The 25841-nt window shown below is 38.9% G+C and overlaps 2 protein-coding genes across 2 annotated transcripts in view; one reads left to right on the forward strand and one right to left on the reverse strand.

The window, feature by feature from the left end:
* DOCK1 (dedicator of cytokinesis 1) overlaps window positions 1-25841 on the reverse strand; it is an 827740-nt gene that overhangs the window by 379718 nt on the left and 422181 nt on the right. The window lies entirely within an intron of this gene.
* The window catches only part of INSYN2A (inhibitory synaptic factor 2A), a 75560-nt gene that overhangs the window by 39317 nt on the left and 10402 nt on the right, over window positions 1-25841 (forward strand). The window contains exon 2 of the mRNA XM_053692514.1: window positions 25632-25703. Coding sequence (XP_053548489.1) covers window positions 25632-25703 — 72 coding nt within the window. The remainder of the gene's footprint in view (window positions 1-25631; window positions 25704-25841) is intronic.

Consider the following 25841-nt stretch of genomic DNA (forward strand, 5'->3'; position numbering starts at 1 on the left):
ACACAACACAGGTTTATCCAAAGAAAAGTGTAACGGTATAACCCTGGCATAAAAGGGCAGAGGCACAGGCAGCATACAGTAAATTTCCCCACTCCCTCCCCCCCAAGCATGAGTCAAAGCTCCATCGTGAGGGTCAAACAGATATCAGCCAGAGCTGTGGGTTTATTGTTCTTATATACACATTTTTACACATTAGTACCACCCACAGGGTTTTGTAAAACAACCAATAAACACATACAATACTCTCAGACACTCCCACACAAAATCATCCCCTCTGCCTGGGATGCAATTAGCTTACACAATCGGTGATGCAATTACCTTACACAATGGTTGATGTAATTATCACAGACAGAGAAATACAGTTCAATTGCCATGGAGCCAAAGTCTTTCATTATACAAATGGGCTACATGGCATAGCTATCTGGGGTATCACTGTTCAAATACGGCAAGTACTGAATGACCTGGCTTTCATGTCTTTGCAGGGGAAAAGTGTTTCAACATGGGGCCATAGTCTAAAGGCAGCAGGCGGGCAACCAGGCTCCTCCAATGCACAGTGGCGAGATTGGTCTTGTCACAAAAAGAAAAATCTTGGTTAAATGTGTATGGGACAATTATTGGAACCCTTTTAGTCAATACTTTTTGCTACCTCCCTTTGCCAAGATAACACCTCTTCTCCTATAATGCCTGATGAGGTTGGAGAATACATGGCAAGGGATCTGAGACCATTCCCCCTATCTCTCCAAATCTTTCCAATGTCAAGGTTGATGCTGGTGGACTTTCCTCTTCAGTTCAACCCACAGGTTTTCTATGGGGTTCAAGTCAGGGGACTGGGATGGCCATGGCAGGACCTTGATTTTGTGGTTAGTAAACCATTTTGTGTTGATTTTGATGTATGTTTTGGATCATTGTCCTGCTGGAAGATCCAACCACGGCCCATTTTAAGCTTTCTGGCAGAGGCAGTCAGGTGTTTATTTAATATCTGTTGATATTTGATCCATGGTGCCATGTGTCTTAACAAAATTTCCAGGTCCTCTGGTAGAAAACCAGCCACAAAACATTAAAGAGCCACCACTATATTTTAGCATTGAGCATGAGGTACTTTTCCATATGGCTACCTCTCTGTGTGCGCGCCAAACCCACTATAAGGAATTATAGCAATAAAAGTAATTTAGAAAAAAACAAAAAAAACACAAGTGATTCTGTATAAGAGCCAAGGTGGATACAAATCAATGATTTAAAAAAAATAATTTTTTTTAAAATTTTAAATCAGATTTTTTTAATTTAAATAGGATTTTTTAAATAAAATGCTTTTGAGGAAAAATCTATCTAAAGATAGTTTCTATTTAAGATACATTATAATCCATCTCTCCTGAAATATCCATTAGGTTGTGAAGTTCTCAAAACGGTGAATTTGTGTCTGCAGAAATAACATGACCCTTCTTCACAGCAAAATGTTATAAAATTAACATAAAGAGTTGATAAATAGACCTTAAAGGGACATAATCATGAAAGATAACTTTTGGGTTTCAGATAGAGCATACGATTTTCAGATTTAAGTCTATTATCAGATTTGCTTCATTCTCTTGGGAATCATTTGTTGAAGAAGAGCAATGCTGTACTAAGGCCTAGCTGAATACATTTGGTGAGACAGTGACAAGCAGCTAGCTAACAGTAGTGCATTGCTTCTGAGCCTACATATGCAGGCTTTTCAACAATGGATACCAAGAGAACAAAGCAACTTAGATAAGAGAAGTCAAATTGTTAAAAATTGTATGTTCTTTCTGAATCTTGGAAGTTTAATTTCAAATTTACGGTTCCTTTAATGCCAATGCTCCATTGCAAATCTAAGTACACAGAATTAACCCATACTAAGTTTCAAGAAGCTCACTGAATAGAAAATTGTTTGGAGTGGAATAGATCTGCACAAGGACCTAAGTGTGAGGAGGGTGGGGCAAGCATTGAAAATGTAAAATAATGTTATTGTTTTAGTTAAATACAACTATTTCAGTTAATATTATTAATATTAATGCAACCATTATTTTTCTCCTTCCAATAAAGTACAGGTGAAAAGTTGATAAAATATTAATGATTAACCAATTAATCTGGAGATACTTTACCTCCACATAATTTTATTCATTTCAATGACCTATCTATTTATGTATATCTAATGATATATAACCAAATCAGTAATGGTCTGACGTAACTGAAAAAAAAAAAATCTGAAAACCAAGATTTAAAAATTGGTCTTACTGACTAGTGATTTAAATCAATTTGATTTAAAGGGATATTAAACCCAAATTTCTTCTTTCATGACGCAGATAGAGCAATAGATCAGCAAGCGCTACCCAGGGTTCTAAACCAAAAATGGGTCGGCTCATATGCTTAGATTGCTGCTTTTTCAAATAAAAATAGCAAGCGAACAAAGAACATTGATAATAGGAGTAAATTAGAAAGTTGCTTAAAATTGCTTGCTCTATCTGAATCATCAAAGAAAAAAACAAAATGTATGCTTATCAAATAAATTCCTTTCTTTCCTGGCAGGGAGAGTCCACGACTTAATACCTTACTGTTGGGAAATACAACACCTGGTCACCAGGATGCAGCAAAGATACCCCAGCCAAAGGCTTAACTATCCCTCCCACTTCCCCATCCCCCCCCATTCATTCGGCCGAGGGAACGAGGAACAGTAGGAGAAACATCAGGGTATAAAGGTGGCAGAAGAAAAACAAAAAGGAAGTCGCCCAAGAAAAAGCTTACAGGCGGGGTCATGGATTCTCCCTGCCAGGAAAGAAAGGAATTTATCTGGTAAGCATAAATTTTGTTTTCTTTCCAAAGGCAGAGAGAGTACACAACTTCATTCCTTACTGTTGGGAAACAATACCCAAGCTCCAGAGGACACTGAAGGAATAACGGGAGGGAATAGGAAAAAGGCAGATTCTAATCTGAGGGCACCACAGCCTGCAACACCTTTCTCCCAAAAGCTGCTTCAGCCGAAGCACACACATCAAATTTGTAGAATTTAGGAAAAGTATGTAAGGAGGACCAGGTAGTTGCCTTACAAATCTGATCCATAGAGGCTTTGTTCTTAAAAGCCCAGGAAGAAGCAACTGCTCTAGTGGAATGAGCCGTTATCCTCTCAGGAGGCTGCTGTTCCACTGTCTAGCTAAGCGGATGACACTCCTTAACCAGAAAGACAAGGAAGACGTAGTGGCCTTCTGACCCTTGCGTCTACCCACATAAACGAAAAACAAGAATGAAGATTATCTGAACTCCTTTGTAGCCTGAAGGTAAAACTTCAAAGCACAAACCACATCCAGATTGTGAAGCAAACGTTCCTTCGCTGGAGGAGGATTGGGACACAAAGAAGGAACAACAATCTCTTGTTTAATGTTACGATCTGACACTAACTTATGAAGGAAACCTAACATAGTGCGTAAAACCACCTTATCGGCATGGAAAACAAGGTAAGGGGGGAGTCACACTATAAAGCCAAAATCTCAGAGACTCTGCGAGCAGAGGCAATGGCTAACAGAAACAAAACTTTCCAAGATAACAGTTTAATATCAACAACATGCATGGGCTCAAACAGAGCCTGCTGCAAAACAAGAAGAACAAGATTGAGGCTCCAAGGCGGAGCCACAGGTCTAAACACAGGTCTGATCCTAGTCAGAGCCTCAACAAAGGACTGCACATCCAGAAGCTCAGCTAATCTCCTGTGTAGCAACACAGACAGGGCCGATATCTGTCCCTTCAGAGAGCTGGCAGATAGACCCTTCTCCAAAGCATCTTGGAGGAAAAAAGAAATTCTGGCTACCTTTACCTTACAATATGCCAAGAAAAACCATGTTCCTCACATCATTGCAGGTAAGTTCGCCATACCTTATGATAGATGCGCTGCGTAACCGGCTTACGAGCTTGAATCAAAGTGTCTATGACACACTCAGAGAATCCTCTCTTAGCCAAGACTAAATGTTTAATGTCTACGCAGTCAGCCTCAGAGAATCTAGATTTTGATGTAGGAAGGGACCCTGTATCAGCAGGTTCCTGCAACAAGGTAATTTCCACGGAGGAGAAGAGGACATTCTCACCAGATCTGCGAACCAGATCCTTTGCGGCCAGGATAGAGCAATTAGAAACACAGATGCGAGCCACCACACAAGGGAGAAGAGGCAATGGAGGAAAGAGATATACGAGTCTGAACCTCCATGGGATCACTAGGGATCATGGGGTCCCTCGATCTCGACCCGTACATGGGTAATTTGGCATTGAGACGAGAGGCCATGAGATCAATCTCTGGCATCCCCCATCTGCTGCAAATCTCTGCAAACACCTTGAGGTGGAGAGACCATTCTCCGGGTGAAAGAATTGTCTGCTCAGGAAGTCTGCTTACCAGTTGTCTACACCTGGGCTATGGATCGCTGACAGCATACAGTTGTGGGCTTCTGCCCATTCTAAGATTTGGGACACCTCCCTCATCGCTAAGGAACTACTCGTTCCTCCTTGATGGTTGATGTAGGCGACCATAATTAAATTGATTGGAATCTGATAAACTGGGATGAATTTATCTGGGGCCAAGCCTTCAGTGCATTGAAGATTGCCCGGAGTTCTAAGATATTGATTGGAAGAGTGGACTCCTGAGTCCACAACCCTTGTGCCTTCCTGGCACCCTAAACGGCTCCCCAGCCGGAAAGACTGGCGTCCGTAGTCACAATATCCCGAAACGGTCTCAAGAAGCACGTGCCTTGAGACAGATGATCTTGACAGAGCCACCAAGAGAGCAATTCTCTCGGCAGGCTGTCCAATACGATCTGTTTGGACAGGTCTGAATGATTGCCGTTCCATTGTCTCAGCATGCATATTTGTAAAGGTCTGAGATGGAATCTGTCAAAAGGAATAATATCTATACAAGACACCATGAGTCCAATCTCCTCCATGCATTGGGCCACGGAGGGTATTAAGGCGGCCTGGAGGGAAGGGCACACTGTTGTCAGCTCTGATCTGATCTGTTAGAAAGATCTTCATGGATACAGAGTCTAACTGTACCCAGGCAATTCACCCTGGTATTTAGCATAAGAGATGCTAAATGGTATTCCAAGTTTATCCTCCATCCATGAGACCGACAAAGACTCCAAAGAAATTCTGAGTGATCCCTTGCCAGACAAAAAGATGGTGCTTGTACCAAGATATCGTCCAGGTAAGGTGCTACTGCAATTCCATGGGTTCTGGCCACAGCTAGTAGAGCACCCATAACCTTTGTAAATATCCTAGGTGCAGTAGCTAAGCCAAACGGAAGTGCTATGAACTGGAAGTGCTGATCCAGAAAGGCAAACCTTAGGAAATGAAAATGATCCTTGTGGATCGGAACATGCAGGTATGCATCCTTCAGATCGATGGTAGTCCTTCCTGAACCAGGGGAAGGATCAATCTGATTGTCTCCATCTTGAAGGAGGGGACACTTAGAAACTTGTTTAGGCACTGCAAGTCCAGAATTGGACGAAAAGTTCCCTCCTTTTTGGAAACCACAAAGAGGTTTGAATAGAACCCCAGACCTATTTCTGATGCAGGTACCGGGATTATTACTCCTAAAGAGGTTAGATCCTGTACACAATCTAAGAAGGCTGTCCTCTTCTCTGGTCTTGTAGACAGTCTGAAGAGGAGGAATCTTCCCCTTGGCAGATGAGATTTGAATCCTATCCTGTATCCTTGAGATACAACCTCCAGTACCCAAGGATCCTGAACATCCTGAAACCAGGCATCTGAGAAAAACGATAGTCTGCCCTCTACTTGATCCAATCCTGGATCGGGGTACCGCACCTTCATGCAGATTTGTTATCTGCGGGCTTCTTAGTCTGCTTGGACTTATTCCAGGACTGAGCCGGCCTCCAGGTGCTCTTGGGTTGCTCGGGCTTGGAGGATGATTGAGTTCTCTGAGACTTGTCTGAACGAAAAGAAACAAAAGTTAGAGGACTCCCGTCCCTTAGGTCTGTTGTTCTTATCCTGCTTAAGGAAAGCACCTTTTCCTCTGGTGACAGTAGAAATGATAGAGTCCAGACCGGGACCAAATAAAACCTTCCCCTTGAATGGTAAGAAAAGGAGTCTGGATTTAGAAACCTTATCTGCGGACCAAGAATTCAACCAGGGAGCCCTGCAAGCTAGGACCGCAAAGCCTGAAGCTTTTGTGTTCAGGCAGATAATCTGCATATTCGCATCACAGATAAAGGAGTTAGCTATTCTTAAGGCCTTACTCCTCTCCTGAATATCCTCAAGGGGAGATTCCACCTCAATAAGTTCTGACAGAGAGTCACACCAGTAGGTGGCTGCCCCAGCCACAGTGGAATAAAAACCCTGTGTGTTGGAACATTCTCCTCAGGTAACCTTCCAACTTCTTGTCCATAGGTTCCCTAAAAGGAAGAGCTATTTTCCAGAGGGATAGTGGTATGCTAAACTAGCATTAAAATGGTGCCATCCACCTTAGGGATGGAACCCCACAGTTCCAGCTAAGAGTCAGGAACCGGGAATAACTTCTTAAAAGAAGGGGAAAATTATGTTTCAATTCTTTCCCATTCACTACGGATAATGTTCGCCATGCGAACTGGGACAGGAAAAGTCTGAGGGGCCTTTCTGTCCTCGTAAACCCTTTCTAACTTAGGACTTTTAGGTTCCTCAGGCAGTTTAGCTTCTGGAACCTCTAACGTAGACAGAACCTCCTTTAGTAAAAAATGCAGATGTTAAATCTTAAAGGGACAGTCTACACCAGAATTTTTATTGTTTTAAAAGATAGATAATCTCTTTATTGCCCATTCCCCAGTTTTGCATAACCAACACAGTTATATTAATACACGTTTTACCTGAATATCTTGTATCTAAGCCTCTGCAAACTGCCCCCTTATTTCAGTTCTTTTGACAGACTTGCAGTTTAGCCAATCAGTGCCTGCTCCCAGATAACTTCACGTGCACGAGCACAGTGTTATCTATATGAAATACATGAACTAACACCCTCTAGTGGTGAAAAACTATTAAAATGCATTCTGAAAAGAGGTGGCCTTCAAGGTCTAAAAAATTAGTATATGAACCTCCTAGGTTAAGCTTTCAACTACGAATTCCAAGAGAACAAAGCAAAATTGGTGATAAAAGTAAATTGGAAAATTGTTTAAAATTGCATGCTCTATCTGAATCATGAAAGTTTATTTTGGCCTAGACTGTCCCTTTAAATCTGAAGGAGGTCTCCTCAGAAGAAGGAAGTTTGGTAACTGAAGTCTCCGACTCAGAGAGCTTGCCCTCTGACGCTACAGAGGTTAACTCATCCTCGGATAGTTGAGACATTCTGGCTAAATCCAATTGGAAATTAGATGTATCTAAATCGCTAGAACTACGTTTAACCTTTCTCTTTCGTTTCTCAGAGATAGATAAGGCACTCAGGGCCGCATACACAGCAGATTACAACTACGTGGTAAAGTCCGCAGGGAAAAAGCCCCCTCCAGCCAGAGTATTAGGCTTGCCGTGGGGAACTGCATGTGAAACGGTTTGAGGGGATAGGGTAGGCATCTCCCGGACCACAGATTCCTGAGAAGTTGACGGCTCTAAAGGGACTAATTATGCTAGTGTGGGTTAGCAGATTTAGGACGGTACCCAGGCAATTAGAACAAAATTGAGTAGGTGGACAAACCACAGCCTCCTTACAATATAAACATGCATTATTATTTAAGATAGAAGGTACAGAACCATCTAACATGTTAATCTCGGAGTCCTCCATTGCTGGTGATGCAATCCCACATTAATAAAACGGTTTAAAAAAACAACAACGGTTTTAATAATAAAGAGGCACCTTTATAACCCCAATGGCTGGGGCACTCACCACCTCCTAGACCCAGACAAACTATTGAAAACGTTCTCCGTAGGATTGCAGGAGTTCCTGCAGCAGGATCATGAGGAAAACTAATGTAGCCACACCCGATCACTTGGTGCGCAAGTAGGGACCTCCCCTGCTATGAGAAAAGTGTGCAAAGCTATTAGGAGCTGCGAAACTTCACAAAAAATGAAAGTGAAACCTGTCTGTTCCATTGCCGAAAGTACACAGTCTAATTGAGCCCAAACCTTCACAAGTGTTCCTTAGAGAACAAAGCAGTACATATATTCCCCAAACTGTTCCAACATAATATCCAAATTAAATGATATATTAACCCTGGATCCTATTGAGGTTATGAGGAGTCACACTGTGACCCTAATAATAGTAGCCCTGCTAAATCATAAATAAAGCGGACTTACCCTCCAGGATCTATGCTGTGGAACAGGTACAGCCTTTCAAGTGTGATAGCCTTGCCGCATTGTTCTGACAGGGACCTGAGTGTAAAAAGGCAAGCAGTGTAACTTGTTAAAACTGATTACCCAGGAGCTGTTAGATAGATAGTCTGGATCTCTTCACAGAAAAACCTTCCCTGCATCTCCAGACTCTAACTTTCATCAATACACCCACTGAGAGGTTTATATGATTACTTAAAACTCCAGTCCTCTCTTGAAGGGAAAATACCCATTAAAGGACTATCGAATCTTCTGACACTTCACTGCTATCCTCCTCTAGTAACGAAAGGTAAAGAATGACTGGGAGGATGTGGGAAGTGGGAGGGATATTTAAGCATTTGGCTGGGGTGTCTTTGCCTCCTCCTGGTGGCCAGGTGTTGTATTTCCCAACAGTAAGGAATGAAGTCCCTGCCTTTGGAAAGAAAATTGGGTTTAAATCAAATCCACCATGATAGCAGCTGCACTGTATATTCTTTTAGAAGTATAAACACTTTAACACTTGACAATTTTAAAACAAATTTAAAATCTAGTTTATTACAATATTTTGAAACTAAAAAGTATAGAAAAGCTTAACAACCTGGTATCATGCTGTTAGCTGTGCTTGTGGGTCTGTGTTCCTCTGCATGTTTATGGATTTCCTTAGAAAATGAAGCATCATATTCAGTTTTAAAGCATTACATTACATTTTATTGTAATAAGACAGAAGAAATTTAAATTAACCCAATATTACTTGCATAGGTTACTTTACATATCAGCACCATTTGAAAAAAATGGTACACAGGTATTTGCTTCTCACTACAAGTATAGAGTAATCTTTCTATAAAACAAATGTAATGTTCTCACATACTAACCTAAATAAAAAGAGAGAAGCGCTCAACCTGGGAATGAACAATAGCATAATAGCTTGTTCTATGGCTAATTACCACCCAAGAAGCAGCCTCTTTTTGCTCAACAAATGCAAATTATGACACTTAGGCAAGTCTCCCCGAGTGTGATGCGGGAATCCAGACGTGGACTCGTTGCTCAGTGTGCATAGTGGGATATGGCTGCACCTCACTGACGAGGCCCACAATAGGCGGAAACGTACGTCTGGGATTTTGCGGTTTCTCTCGTTCAGAGAGGGATTGCCTGGTATTTCGGGGCTGGACTGTAATGTTAAGTCAGGATCAGACTGATATGCTTCAGGAAAGTTCTTCTATGTGAAAGGCACATGTTGAGCAAAAAGAGGCTGCTTCTTGGGTGGTAACTAGCCATAGAACAAGCTATTATGCTATTGTTCGTTCCCAGGTTGAGCGCTTCTCTCTTTATATTCTTACATACTAACCTATCAAAAGGAAGCTCATATACTGTAAGCTGACATTGGTTTCTAAATATTCCAACTTTCAGTTCACATCTGCAGAAATAAGGGTTAATGGCTCTATTCTCTACTAAAAATGTTTGTGAATTAAATTTGGAAAATAAACCTTCCACACTGCCACTGAAGTGACTGAAATATGATTTTTATTGAGAAAAAATGAATTATTTTTTTGTCTTTTAAAGTAAAAGTCAACCCTAGCATTTGTGAAATAGCTAGGATGGACTATTGAAACAAATAAAAAGGACTTTCATTCATGAAGTATAACATACTTCATGCAGAAAGCGCCTTTATTTGTTTCAAGCAATCGCCGCTCTGAGCTGCTAACCCAGCCCACGGCAGATCGTTGTTTTGCTAAGAGCTGACGTTTTCACCTCTCAGTAAATAGCTTGTGTGAAATTTGGCGCCACAGGGAGAGAAGCCGGATTTATGTGTGTGACAGAGAGTATGTGCATGTGTGAGTGTGTGTGAGTTTGTGAGAGTGTGTGTGAGTTTGTGAGAGTGTGAAGTGTCACTATGTACGAGTTTGTGTTTGTGTGTTGTTATAAACAATGTGTACTCTTGATGTTTTTTTTTTTTTGCTGTGCATGTCGCAAGAGGTGGCAATACTATCAGACCGTCATATGACAAGCAAGCCATACATTAATTATATTCAATTTTACTAAGATATTGAAAACTAAAAATGTAATAAAAACAAGTGAGAGCTTAGCATTACTTCCACTAAAACAGTAATATGTTTAGATTCTCACTTGTTTAAATTAATTTTCAAGACTTTCCTGTCTAGGATATTTAACTACATAAATAAATGGAAATACATTTCATTTAAAATTTAGCCTATGCATATTTTCCTTTTTATCATTTTAAGTATAAACCTTTCTAGTATACTAATAGCTTATTTTGCAAAACCAGTCCCATTCATTTTTAGCTAAACCCCCGATAGCTACCTACATACACCACGCTTCAAATGCAGATAATGGCACAACCAATGTAAACAGGAGATGGGTCTAAAACAGAGTTGTATAACTAGAAAATCTGCTCTAAAGGTTGGCATTGATGGAAAGAACAGCTCATCTAGGCTGTAGGCAGTATCTGCTTTCTACCAGCCATTAACTGAGGAACAACACTGTGTGTTGAAACATATGGATATGCTAAATCATATCTTTGGGGCAAAGATTCCACTGAAACAGGCAGCTTTGTTGCAGTACACAGTACAATAGAACAAAAGGCTCAAAATGCTACCCTCAGCAGCAAAAAAAAATGACCAATATCACATTGTTGTATTATTATATATCAATATATTGTATGTGTTTTTGCGCTCCTAAAATCAAAAGCTTACATCCCCACCTGTTGGAGATATATTCTACTATAACTATATATATATATATATATATATATATAACTATATATATATATATATATATATATATATATATATATATATATATATATATATATATATCTCAAACATATATAAACAACAATAGCTCTGAAGGAACTAAGATAATCTGTAAACTCTAAAAAAGTGACTTAAATGATATCTTTCATATAAGGAGACTTCAAGAACCTCCAATATCTGATTTTTACTAGATAAGTAGTAAAGGACATCTCTAATGACCAACAGAATTGTGGCAGGACCAAATAGCATAATCACAATGTGACAAAAGGATTTGTTTCAGAGTAAGCTTGAAATGATTAGGATGATTTGGACAAAATAAGCATAACAGACTTCAAGTGTTCAAAACCTCATCCGGTTCAAGGTCAAGAAAGACTGAATGTAGAAACTTCATCTCATAAAGAGGAGCCCTTATAATTTCTTTCAGTTGTTTAAACTGACAATACATCTAATAATAAAGGCATCGGAATAAAACCCCTGATCTCTTTTGTAAGTACTGCATGGATGACCCACTAATCCAGGAGGTTCTGAATAATCAGCCAGACAACACTTTCCTTCTAATCTTAAGGAAAGAAGTCCTCTAAAATTAAAGTGATGGCAACCTCTGGCCAGCTCCTTTTTTATATAGGCTGGTGGGGCAGCCAACAGAAAGAGAACCACCCTGCTCTGTGGATTTCTATAGCAACGCTCTCTCACGTTGCTGCTAGCAGGCCAGATTAGATATTACAGCTAAGAGTCACAGTAATGTAGAAAGTGAACCCGCTATGTTACGAGCAGCAATGTGAGCAATATCATGGAACACAGATATGTTTATAAACAATGATTTAGTGCAATAGACTATTTTTAACAGAGATATTTGATAATAGAAGTAAATTGGAAAGTTGTTCAAAATTGTATTCTCTGTCTGAATCATGAAAGACTATTGGGTTTCCTGTCCCTTTAAAATTTAGAGCTAGTAAGAACTGAGTGACATTCTCCAGTTTTTCTTGGGTGAGAAATAGGTTTCTTCCTAGTGTAATAATATTGTGTTGGCGTCTTTGTGCCAACTAGCTTTGTTGCTTGAGCGTAGATTTTTCCCCCTCTATATTTAGGAGGTGAAAAGAGAGAGAAAGGGCAAAAATGAAATGTGCATGGGTATGGCTCAATTCTAAATAGACACGTTTTTGCAATATACTTCTTTTAGCATGCTTCTAGTAGAAATCAGGCTCCGAAAAGAGCTGAATGCTGCTGCCAGGGGCCATATTCATCATTAATAGTATTACATATCACAAAAATGCACATCCCAATTCACAACCACACCTCTCAAGATGGGATGAGGGTTCTTACAAACAGCCATGATTAATTTTGCTTCTGAGGTTCTATTCTGAATGTCAGTGTGGTGCTATATTTTACCCCTCTGCCAGAGTGGTTGGGTTAGGTTTCATGTCTTTGTACTTCCAATACAAAATATGACTTTTTATGGGTATCTTTTATACACTTTGACCTTTGTCCCCATAACCGAACTCTGAGGGTCTGAAACACACACTTACCTTTTAAATATAAAATTATGTATGCAGAAGACATAGCTGAGACCTTATACTTAACTAGCTTTTCCCTTCCTTCCCTGTTAAAGTGGATGTAAAGTCACTGATAGTAGACAATCCTAACTGCTGTATCTGTCAAAATTAGCATAAGTTTAAGTCATCGTTTTTTTTAAAAGTCTATATTTTATTGATGTATATACTTAGTTTGTCCGAATCGTCTTGCTCTCTCCCTCCGCCCGGCATTTTGGTCCGCGTTTATTACATTGATTGACACATCAATAAACTAATGATCGGTCTTACCCCGTGGCGTCCAGCCCCCTTTTCAAAACGTCACTATAACATTATGCGCATGCGTCCTTTGTATGCGCATGCGTAAACAAACTGTGGTATTTCGGAGCGCTGCGCGCACACGTTGTTAGCATGCGCATAAAAAGCTGAGAAGATTAGCACTCGGTACGCATGCGCTATCAAATTTCCAGTCAGGATCGCGAGTACACCAATGTTTAACAACGCATGCGCAATTTCGGCTGTAGAAAGTAAAGGCATGCACAAAATCGAAAGTTGATTTAAAACGCATGCGCACAAAACGGGAGATCGTGAACGCGCTTTGGTAATACGTCAGAGTGGGTGGGACCGCTCTAGACGTTATGTGAAGGAAAGACAGGAAGTAATGGATGGGAGGAGCTCCAACTGAAAACGGAGCTAAGTTGAAAAATAAAATATGTTATATTGGGCATATTTTAATATAATAACAATGCGGTATAAATAAGATAGTTAATAAGAAGCGATATTTATTGGGAATAAGTGTAAAATTTACATCCACTTTAATAATTCCAGAAGATTTAGCTATATTACAAACTAGATATAAATAAAATAAAGACTTTTGACTGCATTTGTATCGATACAAATGCAAATTCGTAATAAAAATATATATATTAAAACAAAAACTATTATCTGAAAGAATGCACTAATTTAAAAATAACAAATATATGCTATTAAAATTAGCCGCGCTAATAGAAGGCTTAGTGCTGTGGATCCCAGATCTTGCATTAAAGGGACATGTCAACTGATGTATAGGGTTAAAAAACTAGCTTAAAGGGACAGTGTACTGTCATTTTTTCTTACCTTTTATGTGTTCCCAATGAACTGCTGGAGTGTATCAAACTGTTTACAAATCACCCCTTTACCTTTATTTTGTCATTCAAAATAGTGGGTTTTCCCTGACGTATCACAACCTATACTGAAAATGTCATTACTGAATTACAAGTTATAGAAAATCTATGTAAACAAGATCGTTTAGCTGAAATCATGCTTTCAGTGGGGAGTATGTCAGAGAGATACTAAAATGTTAATTTTCCTTTGTTCTCTGCAAGCATTGGTCTTTGAGTAAATAGAGAGAGAAATATGATAAGGAATTATTTGTGTAAATAAGATAATGAGGTCTGCCTACAAGATCACTCAATTTGCTATTTCATATGCAACAAACTTTGGAACAATTTCCCATACATTTTAACATAAGTTCCTGGAAACACACTAAAAGACTTTTTAAAATTACATTAGTGAAGTAATGGACACTGCTATGTTGTAAACTGTTATCTTATTAAATCTCCAATTACAGACAGTTATAAATAAGTTAGTAGAGTAACAATCTCAGTGTTTAATGTCCCTTAAAGCAGTGTCTAGATATGTAAACCTCAAGTTTCATAAGGCAGTGGTTCTCAACCAAAGTGACCTCAATGCCCCATAAATTTTAGCTGGACATGTCCAGGGCCCGGTAGTTTTAGATAGATAGAAAGATAGATAGATAGATAGATAGATAGATAGATAGAGAGTAAGCAACAGGGATTTGCCCTATCAGTAACTAAGCAGTTCAGTGTGGGTTTAGTGGGGGCCCTGGAGTGTGGGGGTCCTGCCGAGGGTCTGTCGCTGTGAGGGCCATGGAGTGTGAGGTCTGGCCCTCGATGTTGGGGGCCCTTTCTTTGGCCCTTAATGTTGGGGGTCCTGACTCTGGAGGTTGATGGGCATGTTGGAGTTAGGGCAGGGAGGCTACCATGTTCATTTGCATAAATTTGAATACATTTGGGTCAGTGTGAGACAGTTTTCCTGGGGCCTTGATTGGTCTCAGTCTGCCCCTTGTGTGCAGTGGGGTAAGAGTGTGCAGTGGGGGCATGACAGGTCAGGGCCCACCAGCAGGGCTATCACGGCCCGGTACTGGGCCACAGCCTGGCTGTTGAGAAACCAGGTCATAAGGGAAGTTGGGCCCTAGCAGAACCATCAGAGAAACAAGAGACTGAACCTCTATAGCATTGATGGCGAACCTTGGCACTCCAGATGTTTCAGAACTACATTTCCCATGATGCTTGACTGGATTTCAGAGTGCCTAAACATCATGGGAAATGTAGTTCTGAAACATCTGGAGTGCCAAGTTTCACCATCACAGCTCTATAGGAATCTGATGAACAAGTAAAGCTCTTAGACAAAAGATCATGATGGTGAGGATGGTATTAAATGTTTACACAACCTGTTCTAAAGGGATATGAAACAAAAAAAATATATTTCTTGATTTAGATAGAGCATGCAATTTCAAACAACTTTCTAATTTACTTCTATTTTATATTTCTCTTGGTTCTATTGGTATCTTTTATTGAAAAGCAGGGAAGCATGCTTAGGAACCGGCCCGTTTCTGGAGATCTATACAGCAGCAGTTTTGGAAGAATGTTATCCATTTACAAGAGCACTAGAGGGCAGCACTATTTCTTGCCATGCATATCATAGGAATGAAACAAATTTGATAATAGAAGTAAACTGGAAACTTTTTTCAAAATCATATGCTCTGCCTGAATCACAAAATAGATGTTTTTGGGTTTCATATCCTTTTAACCCTTAATTGATTTTAGATCAACTTTCGCCTCTAAGGATTGCTGAAATACCTGCAATATTTATGCACAAAAAAGAAACATAAAAAACTTAATCTTGAACAAGACAGTTCTTTGGTAATCATTTTAAATGTGTGATTTACAAAAAAACTAGAGAGACAGTAAACACATTGTAATTACATGGTTTTCTTCATTCTTGTAATAAGTTGGCATCATGGGTAACTGCCAAAATTCTACCCCTCAGTTGCTCTATTGAAGGAGCCAATCAGAGCTTGTTATTGGGGTATTTTAAGACAAGGTTATTAGACAAGGCTAGCCACAGTCATTATGTTTAGAAAATAATTGTTTTTTTGCCGTTTCAGATTTTATAATCTCTCCTAAAAAGTCAATCAGGGACAGATACATTGCAGGGTTAGGTTTGTGAAGCATACATGACTAAGGGCTAACAGTTGGCCTAAAACATAGAAACATAGATTTTGACAGCAGAAAAGAACAATAGGCCCAGAAAGTCTGCAATTGTAAACCTAAAGTGATGGTAAACCTTAACTAATCAAACGCCATATTATTAATCTTTGGCAATAAAAAAGTATATGTGTACATTTTTAGTTTTTAATCTATCTGTGAAATGGTTAAATCAGTGCATATAGTAATGCTTCTATTGCAATGTTATGCCAGCCCACTCGGATTAATTTTTTTTTATGACTATTGCAGTGAACATCCAATCAACATGTGTGTCATTTGACAGTCCAGCCCCTTTAAAAAGTCTATGTAGAGAGTGGAAATTACGGCTCTATACATTATAGCCCAGCCAAAAGAGGAAATGAAGGGGGGCGGAGGAACAGACAATACCAATTAGGATTTTAAATCTTTTCTATAATATATATATATATATATATATATATATATATATATATATATATATATATATATATACACACACACTTTAAAAAAAAATAAAAAAAATATGCGGTTTTACTTGAAAAATAATGTTTTTCATTGTAACATTCTTATATATTATATTTACCATCACTTTAACTAGTTTGTAAGATAGCCTTATGCTTATCCCTGGCATTCTTAAAAGTCCCCCACAGTGTTTGTCATTACCACCTCTAATGGAATTTTATTCCATTAATCAATCACCCTTTCTGTATTTTGTTTTAGATATTATTACTTAAAAACTTCCTAGGGTCTATATAATTAGTCATTATGGTCCAAGAGAAGTCTTACTTGGTTCTGGAGGTTGCATCTTAATTCCTCCATCATTTAAAGATATTTCTGTGCAGATGAGTTCATGACCCTAACTTGTAGGGATGATATATTTGCTTATTAAAAATAAAATAAAAATAAAAAAAAGCTCCAGTATTATATGTTTATGTTGTCTATGTGCAGGCTGTTCTGTGATATGTCTTTATTTGGTGTGTCATTTGTTACATAGCAAATATCTAACTTCAGATTTTAAGATACGTATTGCAAAGTTGCTTTACGGCATATAATTAACCCCTTAAGAAATGATGACGTGGATCTGTGTCATGCGGTACATAGCTCAGCATACCGCATAACATAGACCTACTTTGCAGCTTAAGGAAGCTCCAGCAGTCTCGGTTTTTAAGCGACATGCAAAAGCTGCTGTTCCTGAGTTGCAGGCATCTGTCTTCATATGGCAACGGAGCATGATTAGTGCTTCGTTACCATATGAAGACATATTGCCAGATCAATACCAATCTTATCTCTATATATTCCCAATAGCCAGCCATGCTGCCAGCACTTTTAACCTTCAGTATTTGGGTGGGGGGAGGAGTGGGGGGAGGGGCATGGCCTACACTACAAAAAAACATAATTTATGTAAGAACTTACCTGATAAATTCATTTCTTTCATATTAGCAAGAGTCCATGAGCTAGTGACGTATGGGATATACATTCCTACCAGGAGGGGCAAAGTTTCCCAAACCTCAAAATGCCTATAAATACACCCCTCACCACACCCACAATTCAGTTTAACGAATAGCCAAGAAGTGGGGTGATAAAAAAGTGCGAAAGCATATAAAATAAGGAATTGGAATAATTGTGCTTTATACAAAATCATAACCACCACAAAAAAAGGGCGGGCCTCATGGACTCTTGCTAATATGAAAGAAATGAATTTATCAGGTAAGTTCTTACATAAATTATGTTTTCTTTCATGTAATTAGCAAGAGTCCATGAGCTAGTGACGTATGGGATAATGACTACCCAAGAAGTGGATCTTTCCACACAAGAGTCACTAGAGAGGGAGGGATAAAATAAAGACAGCCAATTCCTGCTGAAAATAATCCACACCCAAAATAAAGTTTAACGAAAAACATAAGCAGAAGATTCAAACTGAAACCGCTGCCTGAAGTACTTTTCTACCAAAAACTGCTTCAGAAGAAGAAAATACATCAAAATGGTAGAATTTAGTAAAAGTATGCAAAGAGGACCAAGTCGCTGCTTTGCAGATCTGGTCAACCGAAGCTTCATTCCTAAACGCCCAGGAAGTAGAATGAGCTGTAATCCTCTGAGGCGGAGTTTTACCCGACTCAACATAGGCAAGATGAATTAAAGATTTCAACCAAGATGCCAAAGAAATGGCAGAAGCTTTCTGGCCTTTTCTAGAACCGGAAAAGATAACAAATAGACTAGAAGTCTTACGAAAAGATTTCGTAGCTTCAACATAATATTTCAAAGCTCTAACAACATCCAAAGAATGCAACGATTTCTCCTTAGAATTCTTAGGATTAGGACATAATGAAGGAACCATAATTTCTCTACTAATGTTGTTGGAATTCACAACTTTAGGTAAAAATTCAAAAGAAGTTCGCAACACCGCCTTATCCTGATGAAAAATCAGAAAAGGAGACTCACAAGAAAGAGCAGATAATTCAGAAACTCTTCTGGCAGAAGAGATGGCCAAAAGGAACAAAACTTTCCAAGAAAGTAATTTAATGTCCAATGAATGCATAGGTTCAAACGGAGGAGCTTGAAGAGCTCCCAGAACCAAATTCAAACTCCAAGGAGGAGAAATTGACTTAATGACAGGTTTTATACGAACCAAAGCTTGTACAAAACAATGAATATCAGGAAGAATAGCAATCTTTCTGTGAAAAAGAACAGAAAGAGCAGAGATTTGTCCTTTCAAAGAACTTGCGGACAAACCCTTATCTAAACCATCCTGAAGGAACTGTAAAATTCTCGGTATTCTAAAAGAATGCCAGGAAAAATGATGAGAAAGACACCAAGAAATATAAGTCTTCCAGACTCTATAATATATCTCTCGAGATACAGATTTACGAGCCTGTAACATAGTATTAATCACAGAGTCAGAGAAACCTCTTTGACCAAGAATCAAGCGTTCAATCTCCATACCTTTAAATTTAAGGATTTCAGATCCTGATGGAAAAAAGGACCTTGTGACAGAAGGTCTGGTCTTAACGGAAGAGTCCACGGCTGGCAAGAGGCCATCCGGACAAGATCCGCATACCAAAACCTGTGAGGCCATGCCGGAGCTACCAGCAGAACAAACGAGCATTCCTTCAGAATCTTGGAGATTACTCTTGGAAGAAGAACTAGAGGCGGAAAGATATAGGCAGGATGATACTTCCAAGGAAGTGATAATGCATCCACTGCCTCCGCCTGAGGATCCCGGGATCTGGACAGATACCTGGGAAGTTTCTTGTTTAGATGGGACGCCATCAGATCTATTTCTGGAAGTTCCCACATTTGAACAATCTGAAGAAATACCTCTGGGTGAAGAGACCATTCGCCCGGATGCAACGTTTGGCGACTGAGATAATCCGCTTCCCAATTGTCTACACCTGGGATATGAACCGCAGAGAATAGACAGGAGCTGGATTCCGCCCAAACCAAAATTCGAGATACTTCTTTCATAGCCAGAGGACTGTGAGTCCCTCCTTGATGATTGATGTATGCCACAGTTGTGACATTGTCTGTCTGAAAACAAATGAACGATTCTCTCTTCAGAAGAGGCCAAAACTGAAGAGCTCTGAAAATTGCACGGAGTTCCAAAATATTGATCGGTAATCTCACCTCCTGAGATTCACAAACTCCTTGTGCCGTCAGAGATCCCCACACAGCTCCCCAACTTGTGAGACTTGCATCTGTTGAAATTACAGTCCAGGTCGGAAGCACAAAAGAAGCCCCCTGAATTAAACGATGGTGATCTGTCCACCATGTTAGAGAGTGTCGAACAATCGGTTTTAAAGATATTAATTGAGATATCTTCGTGTAATCCTTGCACCATTGCTTCAGCATACAGAGCTGAAGAGGTCGCATGTGAAAACGAGCAAAGGGGATCGCGTCCGATGCAGCAGTCATAAGACCTAGAATTTCCATGCATAAGGCTACCGAAGGGAATGATTGTGACTGAAGGTTTCGACAAGCTGTAATCAACTTTAGACGTCTCTTGTCTGTTAAAGACAGAGTCATGGACACTGAATCCATCTGGAAACCCAGAAAGGTTACCCTTGTCTGAGGAATCAAAGAACTTTTTGGTAAATTGATCCTCCAACCATGATCTTGAAGAAACAACACAAGTCGATTCGTATGAGATTCTGCTAAATGTAAAGACTGAGCAAGTACCAAGATATCGTCCAAATAAGGAAATACCACAATACCCTGTTCTCTGATTACAGACAGCAGGGCATCGAGAACCTTTGTAAAAATTCTTGGAGCTGTAGCTAGGCCAAACGGCAGAGCCACAAACTGGTAATGCTTGTCCAGAAACGAGAATCTCAGGAACTGATAATGATCTGGATGAATCAGAATATGCAGATATGCATCCTGTAAATCTATTGTGGACATATAATTCCCTTGCTGAACAAAAGGTAAGATAGTCCTTACAGTTACCATCTTGAACGTTGGTATCCTTACATAACGATTCAATATTTTTAGATCCAGAACTGGTCTGAAAGAATTCTCCTTCTTTGGTACAATGAAGAGATTTGAATAAAACCCCATCCCCTGTTCCGGAACTGGAACTGGCAAAATTACTCCAGTCAACTCTAGATCTGAAACACATTTCAGAAATGCTTGAGCTTTTACTGGATTTACTGGGACACGGGAAAGAAAAAATCTCTTTGCAGGAGGTCTCAACTTGAAACCAATTCTGTACCCTTCTGAAACAATGCTCTGAATCCAAAGATTGTGAACAGAATTGATCCAAATTTCCTTTAAAAAACGTAACCTGCCCCCTACCAGCTGAGCTGGAATGAGGGCCGCACCTTCATGTGGACTTAGAAGCAGGCTTTGCCTTTCTAGCTGGCTTGGATTTATTCCAAACTGGAGATGGTCTCCAAACTGAAACTGCTCCTGAGGATGAAGGATCAGGCTTTTGTTCTTTGTTGAAACGAAAGGAACGAAAACGATTATTAGCCCTGTTTTTACCTTTAGATTTTTTATCCTGTGGTAAAAAAGTTCCTTTCCCACCAGTAACAGTTGAAATAATGGAATCCAACTGAGAACCAAATAATTTGTTACCCTGGAAAGAAATGGAAAGTAAAGTTGATTTAGAAGACATATCAGCATTCCAAGTTTTAAGCCATAAAGCTCTTCTAGCTAAAATAGCTAGAGACATAAACCTGACATCAACTCTGATAATATCAAAAATGGCATCACAGATAAAATTATTAGCATGTTGAAGAAGAATAATAATATCATGAGAATCACGATGTGTTACTTGTTGCGCTAAAGTTTCCAACCAAAAAGTTGAAGCCGCAGCAACATCAGCCAAAGATATAGCAGGTCTAAGAAGATTACCTGAACACAGATAAGCTTTTCTTAGAAAGGACTCAATTTTCCTATCTAGAGGATCCTTAAACGAAGTACCATCTGACGTAGGAATAGTAGTACGTTTAGCAAGGGTAGAAATAGCCCCATCAACTTTAGGGATCTTGTCCCAAAATTCTAATCTGTCAGACGGCACAGGATATAATTGCTTAAAACATTTAGAAGGAGTAAATGAATTACCCAAATTATCCCATTCTTTGGAAATTACTGCAGAAATAGCATCAGGGACAGGAAAAACTTCTGGAATAACTACAGGAGATTTAAAAACCTTATTTAAACGTTTAGATTTAGTATCAAGAGGACCAGAATCCTCTATTTCTAAAGCAATTAGGACTTCTTTAAGTAAAGAACGAATAAATTCCATTTTAAATAAATATGAAGATTTATCAGCATCAACCTCTGAGACAGAATCCTCTGAACCAGAGGAATCATCAGAATCAGAATGATGATGTTCAGTTAAAAATTCATCTGTAGGGAGAGAAGTTTTAAAAGATTTTTTACGTTTACTAGAAGGAGAAATAACAGACATAGCCTTCTTTATGGATTCAGAAACAAAATCTCTTATATTATCAGGAACATTCTGCACCTTAGATGTTGAAGGAACTGCAACAGGCAATGGTACTTTACTAAAGGAAATATTATCTGCTTTAACAAGTTTGTCATGACAATCAATACAAACAACAGCTGGAGGAATAGCTACCAAAAGTTTACAGCAGATACACTTAGCTTTGGTAGATTCAGCACTTGACAGCGATTTTCCTGTAGTATCTTCTGACTCAGATGCAACGTGAGACATCTTGCAATATGTAAGAGAAAAAAACAACATATATATAAAGCAAAATTGATCAAATTCCTTAAATGACAGTTTCAGGAATGGGAAAAAATGCCAAAGAACAAGCTTCTAGCAACCAGAAGCAATAAAAAATGAGACTTAAATAATGTGGAGACAAAAGTGACGCCCATATTTTTTCGCGCCAAATAAGACGCCCACATTATTTGGCGCCTAAATGTTTTTTGGCGCCAAAAATGACGCCACATCCGGAACGCCGACATTTTTGGCGCAAAATAACGTCAAAAAATGACGCAACTTCCGGCGACACGTATGACGCCGGAAACGGAAATAGAATTTTTGCGCCAAAAAAGTCCGCGCCAAGAATGACGCAATAAAATGAAGCATTTTCAGCCCCCGCGAGCCTAACAGCCCACAGGGAAAAAGTCAAATTTTAAGGTAAGAAAAATGTTAAAATGCATTATCCCAAATATGAAACTGACTGTCTGAAAATAAGGAAAGTTGAACATTCTGAGACAAGGCAAATAAATGTTTGAATACATATATTTAGAACTTTATAAACAAAGTGCCCAACCATAGCTAGGAGTGTCACAGAAAATAAGACTTACTTACCCCAGGACACTCATCTACATATAGTAGATAGCCAAACCAGTACTGAAACGAGAATCAGCAGAGGTAATGGTATATATAAGAGTATATCGTCGATCTGAAAAGGGAGGTAAGAGATGAATCTCTACGACCGATAACAGAGAACCTATGAAATAGACCCCTTAGAAGGAGATCACTGCATTCAAATAGGCAATACTCTCCTCACATCCCTCTGACATTCACTGCACGCTGAGAGGAAAACCGGGCTCCAACTTGCTGCGGAGCGCATATCAACGTAGAATCTAGCACAAACTTACTTCACCACCTCCATCGGAGGCAAAGTTTGTAAAACTGAATTGTGGGTGTGGTGAGGGGTGTATTTATAGGCATTTTGAGGTTTGGGAAACTTTGCCCCTCCTGGTAGGAATGTATATCCCATACGTCACTAGCTCATGGACTCTTGCTAATTACATGAAAGAAATAAAGTTTGGAAGGGAGTGGGAGGGATGGGAAGCTACACTACAGAGAAAGTGTAGAATGGGGGGGGGGGGTTAGGGGGCACCACTACATGAAAAAATGTTTTGAAAAATATAGAAAATACATATAAACTAGGTACCTAAGAGGGCCACCACTAGTGGGAGGGGGAGGATTAGAGAGCTGGTTGAATAGATCAAATGATGGCATGAAGTATACCAAAATAGGCCTAGATCAATACCTTGGGTTGTCTACTTTAAAAAAAATATTGTTTTGACAGATAAATAAAATGTACTTCTGTTTAAAATCGAGTGATAGCAAATGTTTTTCTCTGAAATTCTAGGTAGTGAAGGGTTTAAACATTTTATAAATGAAAATTTTCACAGTTTTTACTATCCCTTTAAATCCCTTCCAATCTTCAGTTTAGCAAGTTTATTTTATTGCACTTAAAAACTTAAAATTACATTAATTAAGGCTATAAAATTAATTTTACAAATTTATGACCAACAAAATTATTATATTAGTTTCAAAATGGAAAATTTGAGCAAAACTAACGACTGTTTTTATTTATTTAAAACAAGGCTCAAAGAAAATCGAAAGGGAAACTAAAATACTACAATTCATCTTAAAGGGACAGTCTAGTCAAAAATAAACCTTCATGATTCAGATAGGGCATGCCATTTTAAACAACTTTCCAATTTACCTTTATCATCAATTTTGCTTTGTTCTCTTGGTATTCTTAGTTGAAAGATAATTCTAGGAGGTTCATATGCTAATTTCTTAGACATTGAAGACTGCCTCTAATCTGAATGCATTTTGACCACTAGAGGACATTAGTTCATGTGTTTCATATACATAACATTAAGCTCATGCATATGAAGTTACCCTGGAATGAGCACTGATTGGCTAAAATGCAGGGCTGTCAAAAGAACTGAAATAAGGGGGCAGTTTGCAGAGGCTTAGATACAAGATAGTCACAGAGGTAAAAAGTGTATTATTATAACTGTGTTGGTTGTGCAAAACTGGGTAATGGGTAATAAAGGGATTATCTTTCTTTTTAAACAACAAAAATTCTGGTGTTGACTGTCCCTTTAAGCAGTATATACAATTAATTGCGTCTAATCTAAACTTGTTCTCTCTTAGGGCCTGATATTCAAAACCTCACCGCTCAGACAAGATATTATAAAAAGTCGTCGGTATGGTGAGGCGCACAGAAAAATGTAGAAATACTCATTTTAACTTGAGACATTGGGGCATATCTATCAAGCTCCGTATGGAGCTTGACGCCCCGTGTTTCTTGCGAGCCTTCAGACTCGCCAGAAACACAAGTTATGGAGCAACGGTCTCAAGACCGCTGCTCCATAACCTGTCCGCCTGCTCTGAGGAGGCGGACAGAGATCGCCACAATTCAACCCGATCGAGTACGATCGGGTTGATTGACAACCCCCTGCTGGCGGCTGATTGGCCGCGAATCTGCAGGGGGCGGCGTTGCACCAGCAGCTCACAAGAGCTGCTGTAGCAATGCTGAATACGGAGAGAGTATTGCTCTCCGCATTCAGCGAGGTCTGCCAGACCTGATCCGCACTATCGGATCAGGTCCAACAGACCTTTGTTAAATAGGCCTCATTATGTTGCTATGTAATGTTCTTTATGTGAAACAGAGACTCCTACATTACAATAAAAGGTCTGAAAAAAATAAATAAGATTTTGCATGATTTCTCTCCATGCTGGTAAGGTTTTGAATATCAGACCCTTAGGGTCCAATGATCTAAAGCTCTCTGTTCTGGCGAGATGATCTAAGATGTCTCGTCAGTATGGCGAGGTCCCTCAAGTAATTTTATCCTGAGAGTTGTTTATCTAGCTAGCTGGGTGCGAAGGAGAGACATATACATTGCAGTAGATTGATTTGCATGATTTCTCTCTATGCTGGCGAGTTTTTGATCATAAAGCCCTTTTGTGTATATACAAAAAGATAAGGAGGCATTTGTGTAGAGAAATCAATAAAATAAGGTAGTTTACTCTTTCTACAAGCTCAGCATATTTAAATGGGTAGGTTTTCAATGAGCAAAACCAACTATTTTATATACAAAAAATAACGCTAAAGGACCAATTTCCAATAATTTTATACTTTGCATTCGAAAGTTACTGGAAAAATGTTAAGGGGAAAACAATTTTACATTACAGTATCCTTTTAACATGGGTTAGACACAGTTACATACAAGTAATATGAAATAATAATATGCTCTAACATAAGAACATTTTCTTTTGCACTTTTATATCCCTTTAATTCATTTGTTATACATACACAGATATTTTATGTCTACAAAGTATATAATATCTCATCAAGGTATTGTTGGAAAGTCCACAAATGCAAACATTTTGGGTTATATATTTGTTTGGAACAACAATAGCTTAGAAATGCTAACACTTATAAATGTCATTACATTAGCTCCTAATGAAAACATACGGAAATAACTGCATTAAAAATAACAAACATTCTATTTATTTTTTTTAGGCTCTCTTATCGGACTGGTCAAGATACATCAAACTGTGACACATGCAGGAATAGTGCATGTATTATCTATAGGTATGTCACATTTCTTTCTTGTTACATTTTTATACATCACCTGTTCATTTTTTTTTTTTTTAAGAACATTAAAATCAGGAAACACATCATGTTAAAACAATTCCTCAAACATGTAGAATTGTGGTTTATTGTGCAAAT

The sequence above is a fragment of the Bombina bombina genome, chromosome 9 (genome assembly GCF_027579735.1).
Source record: "Bombina bombina isolate aBomBom1 chromosome 9, aBomBom1.pri, whole genome shotgun sequence".
In the NCBI taxonomy this organism is placed as follows: domain Eukaryota; kingdom Metazoa; phylum Chordata; class Amphibia; order Anura; family Bombinatoridae; genus Bombina; species Bombina bombina.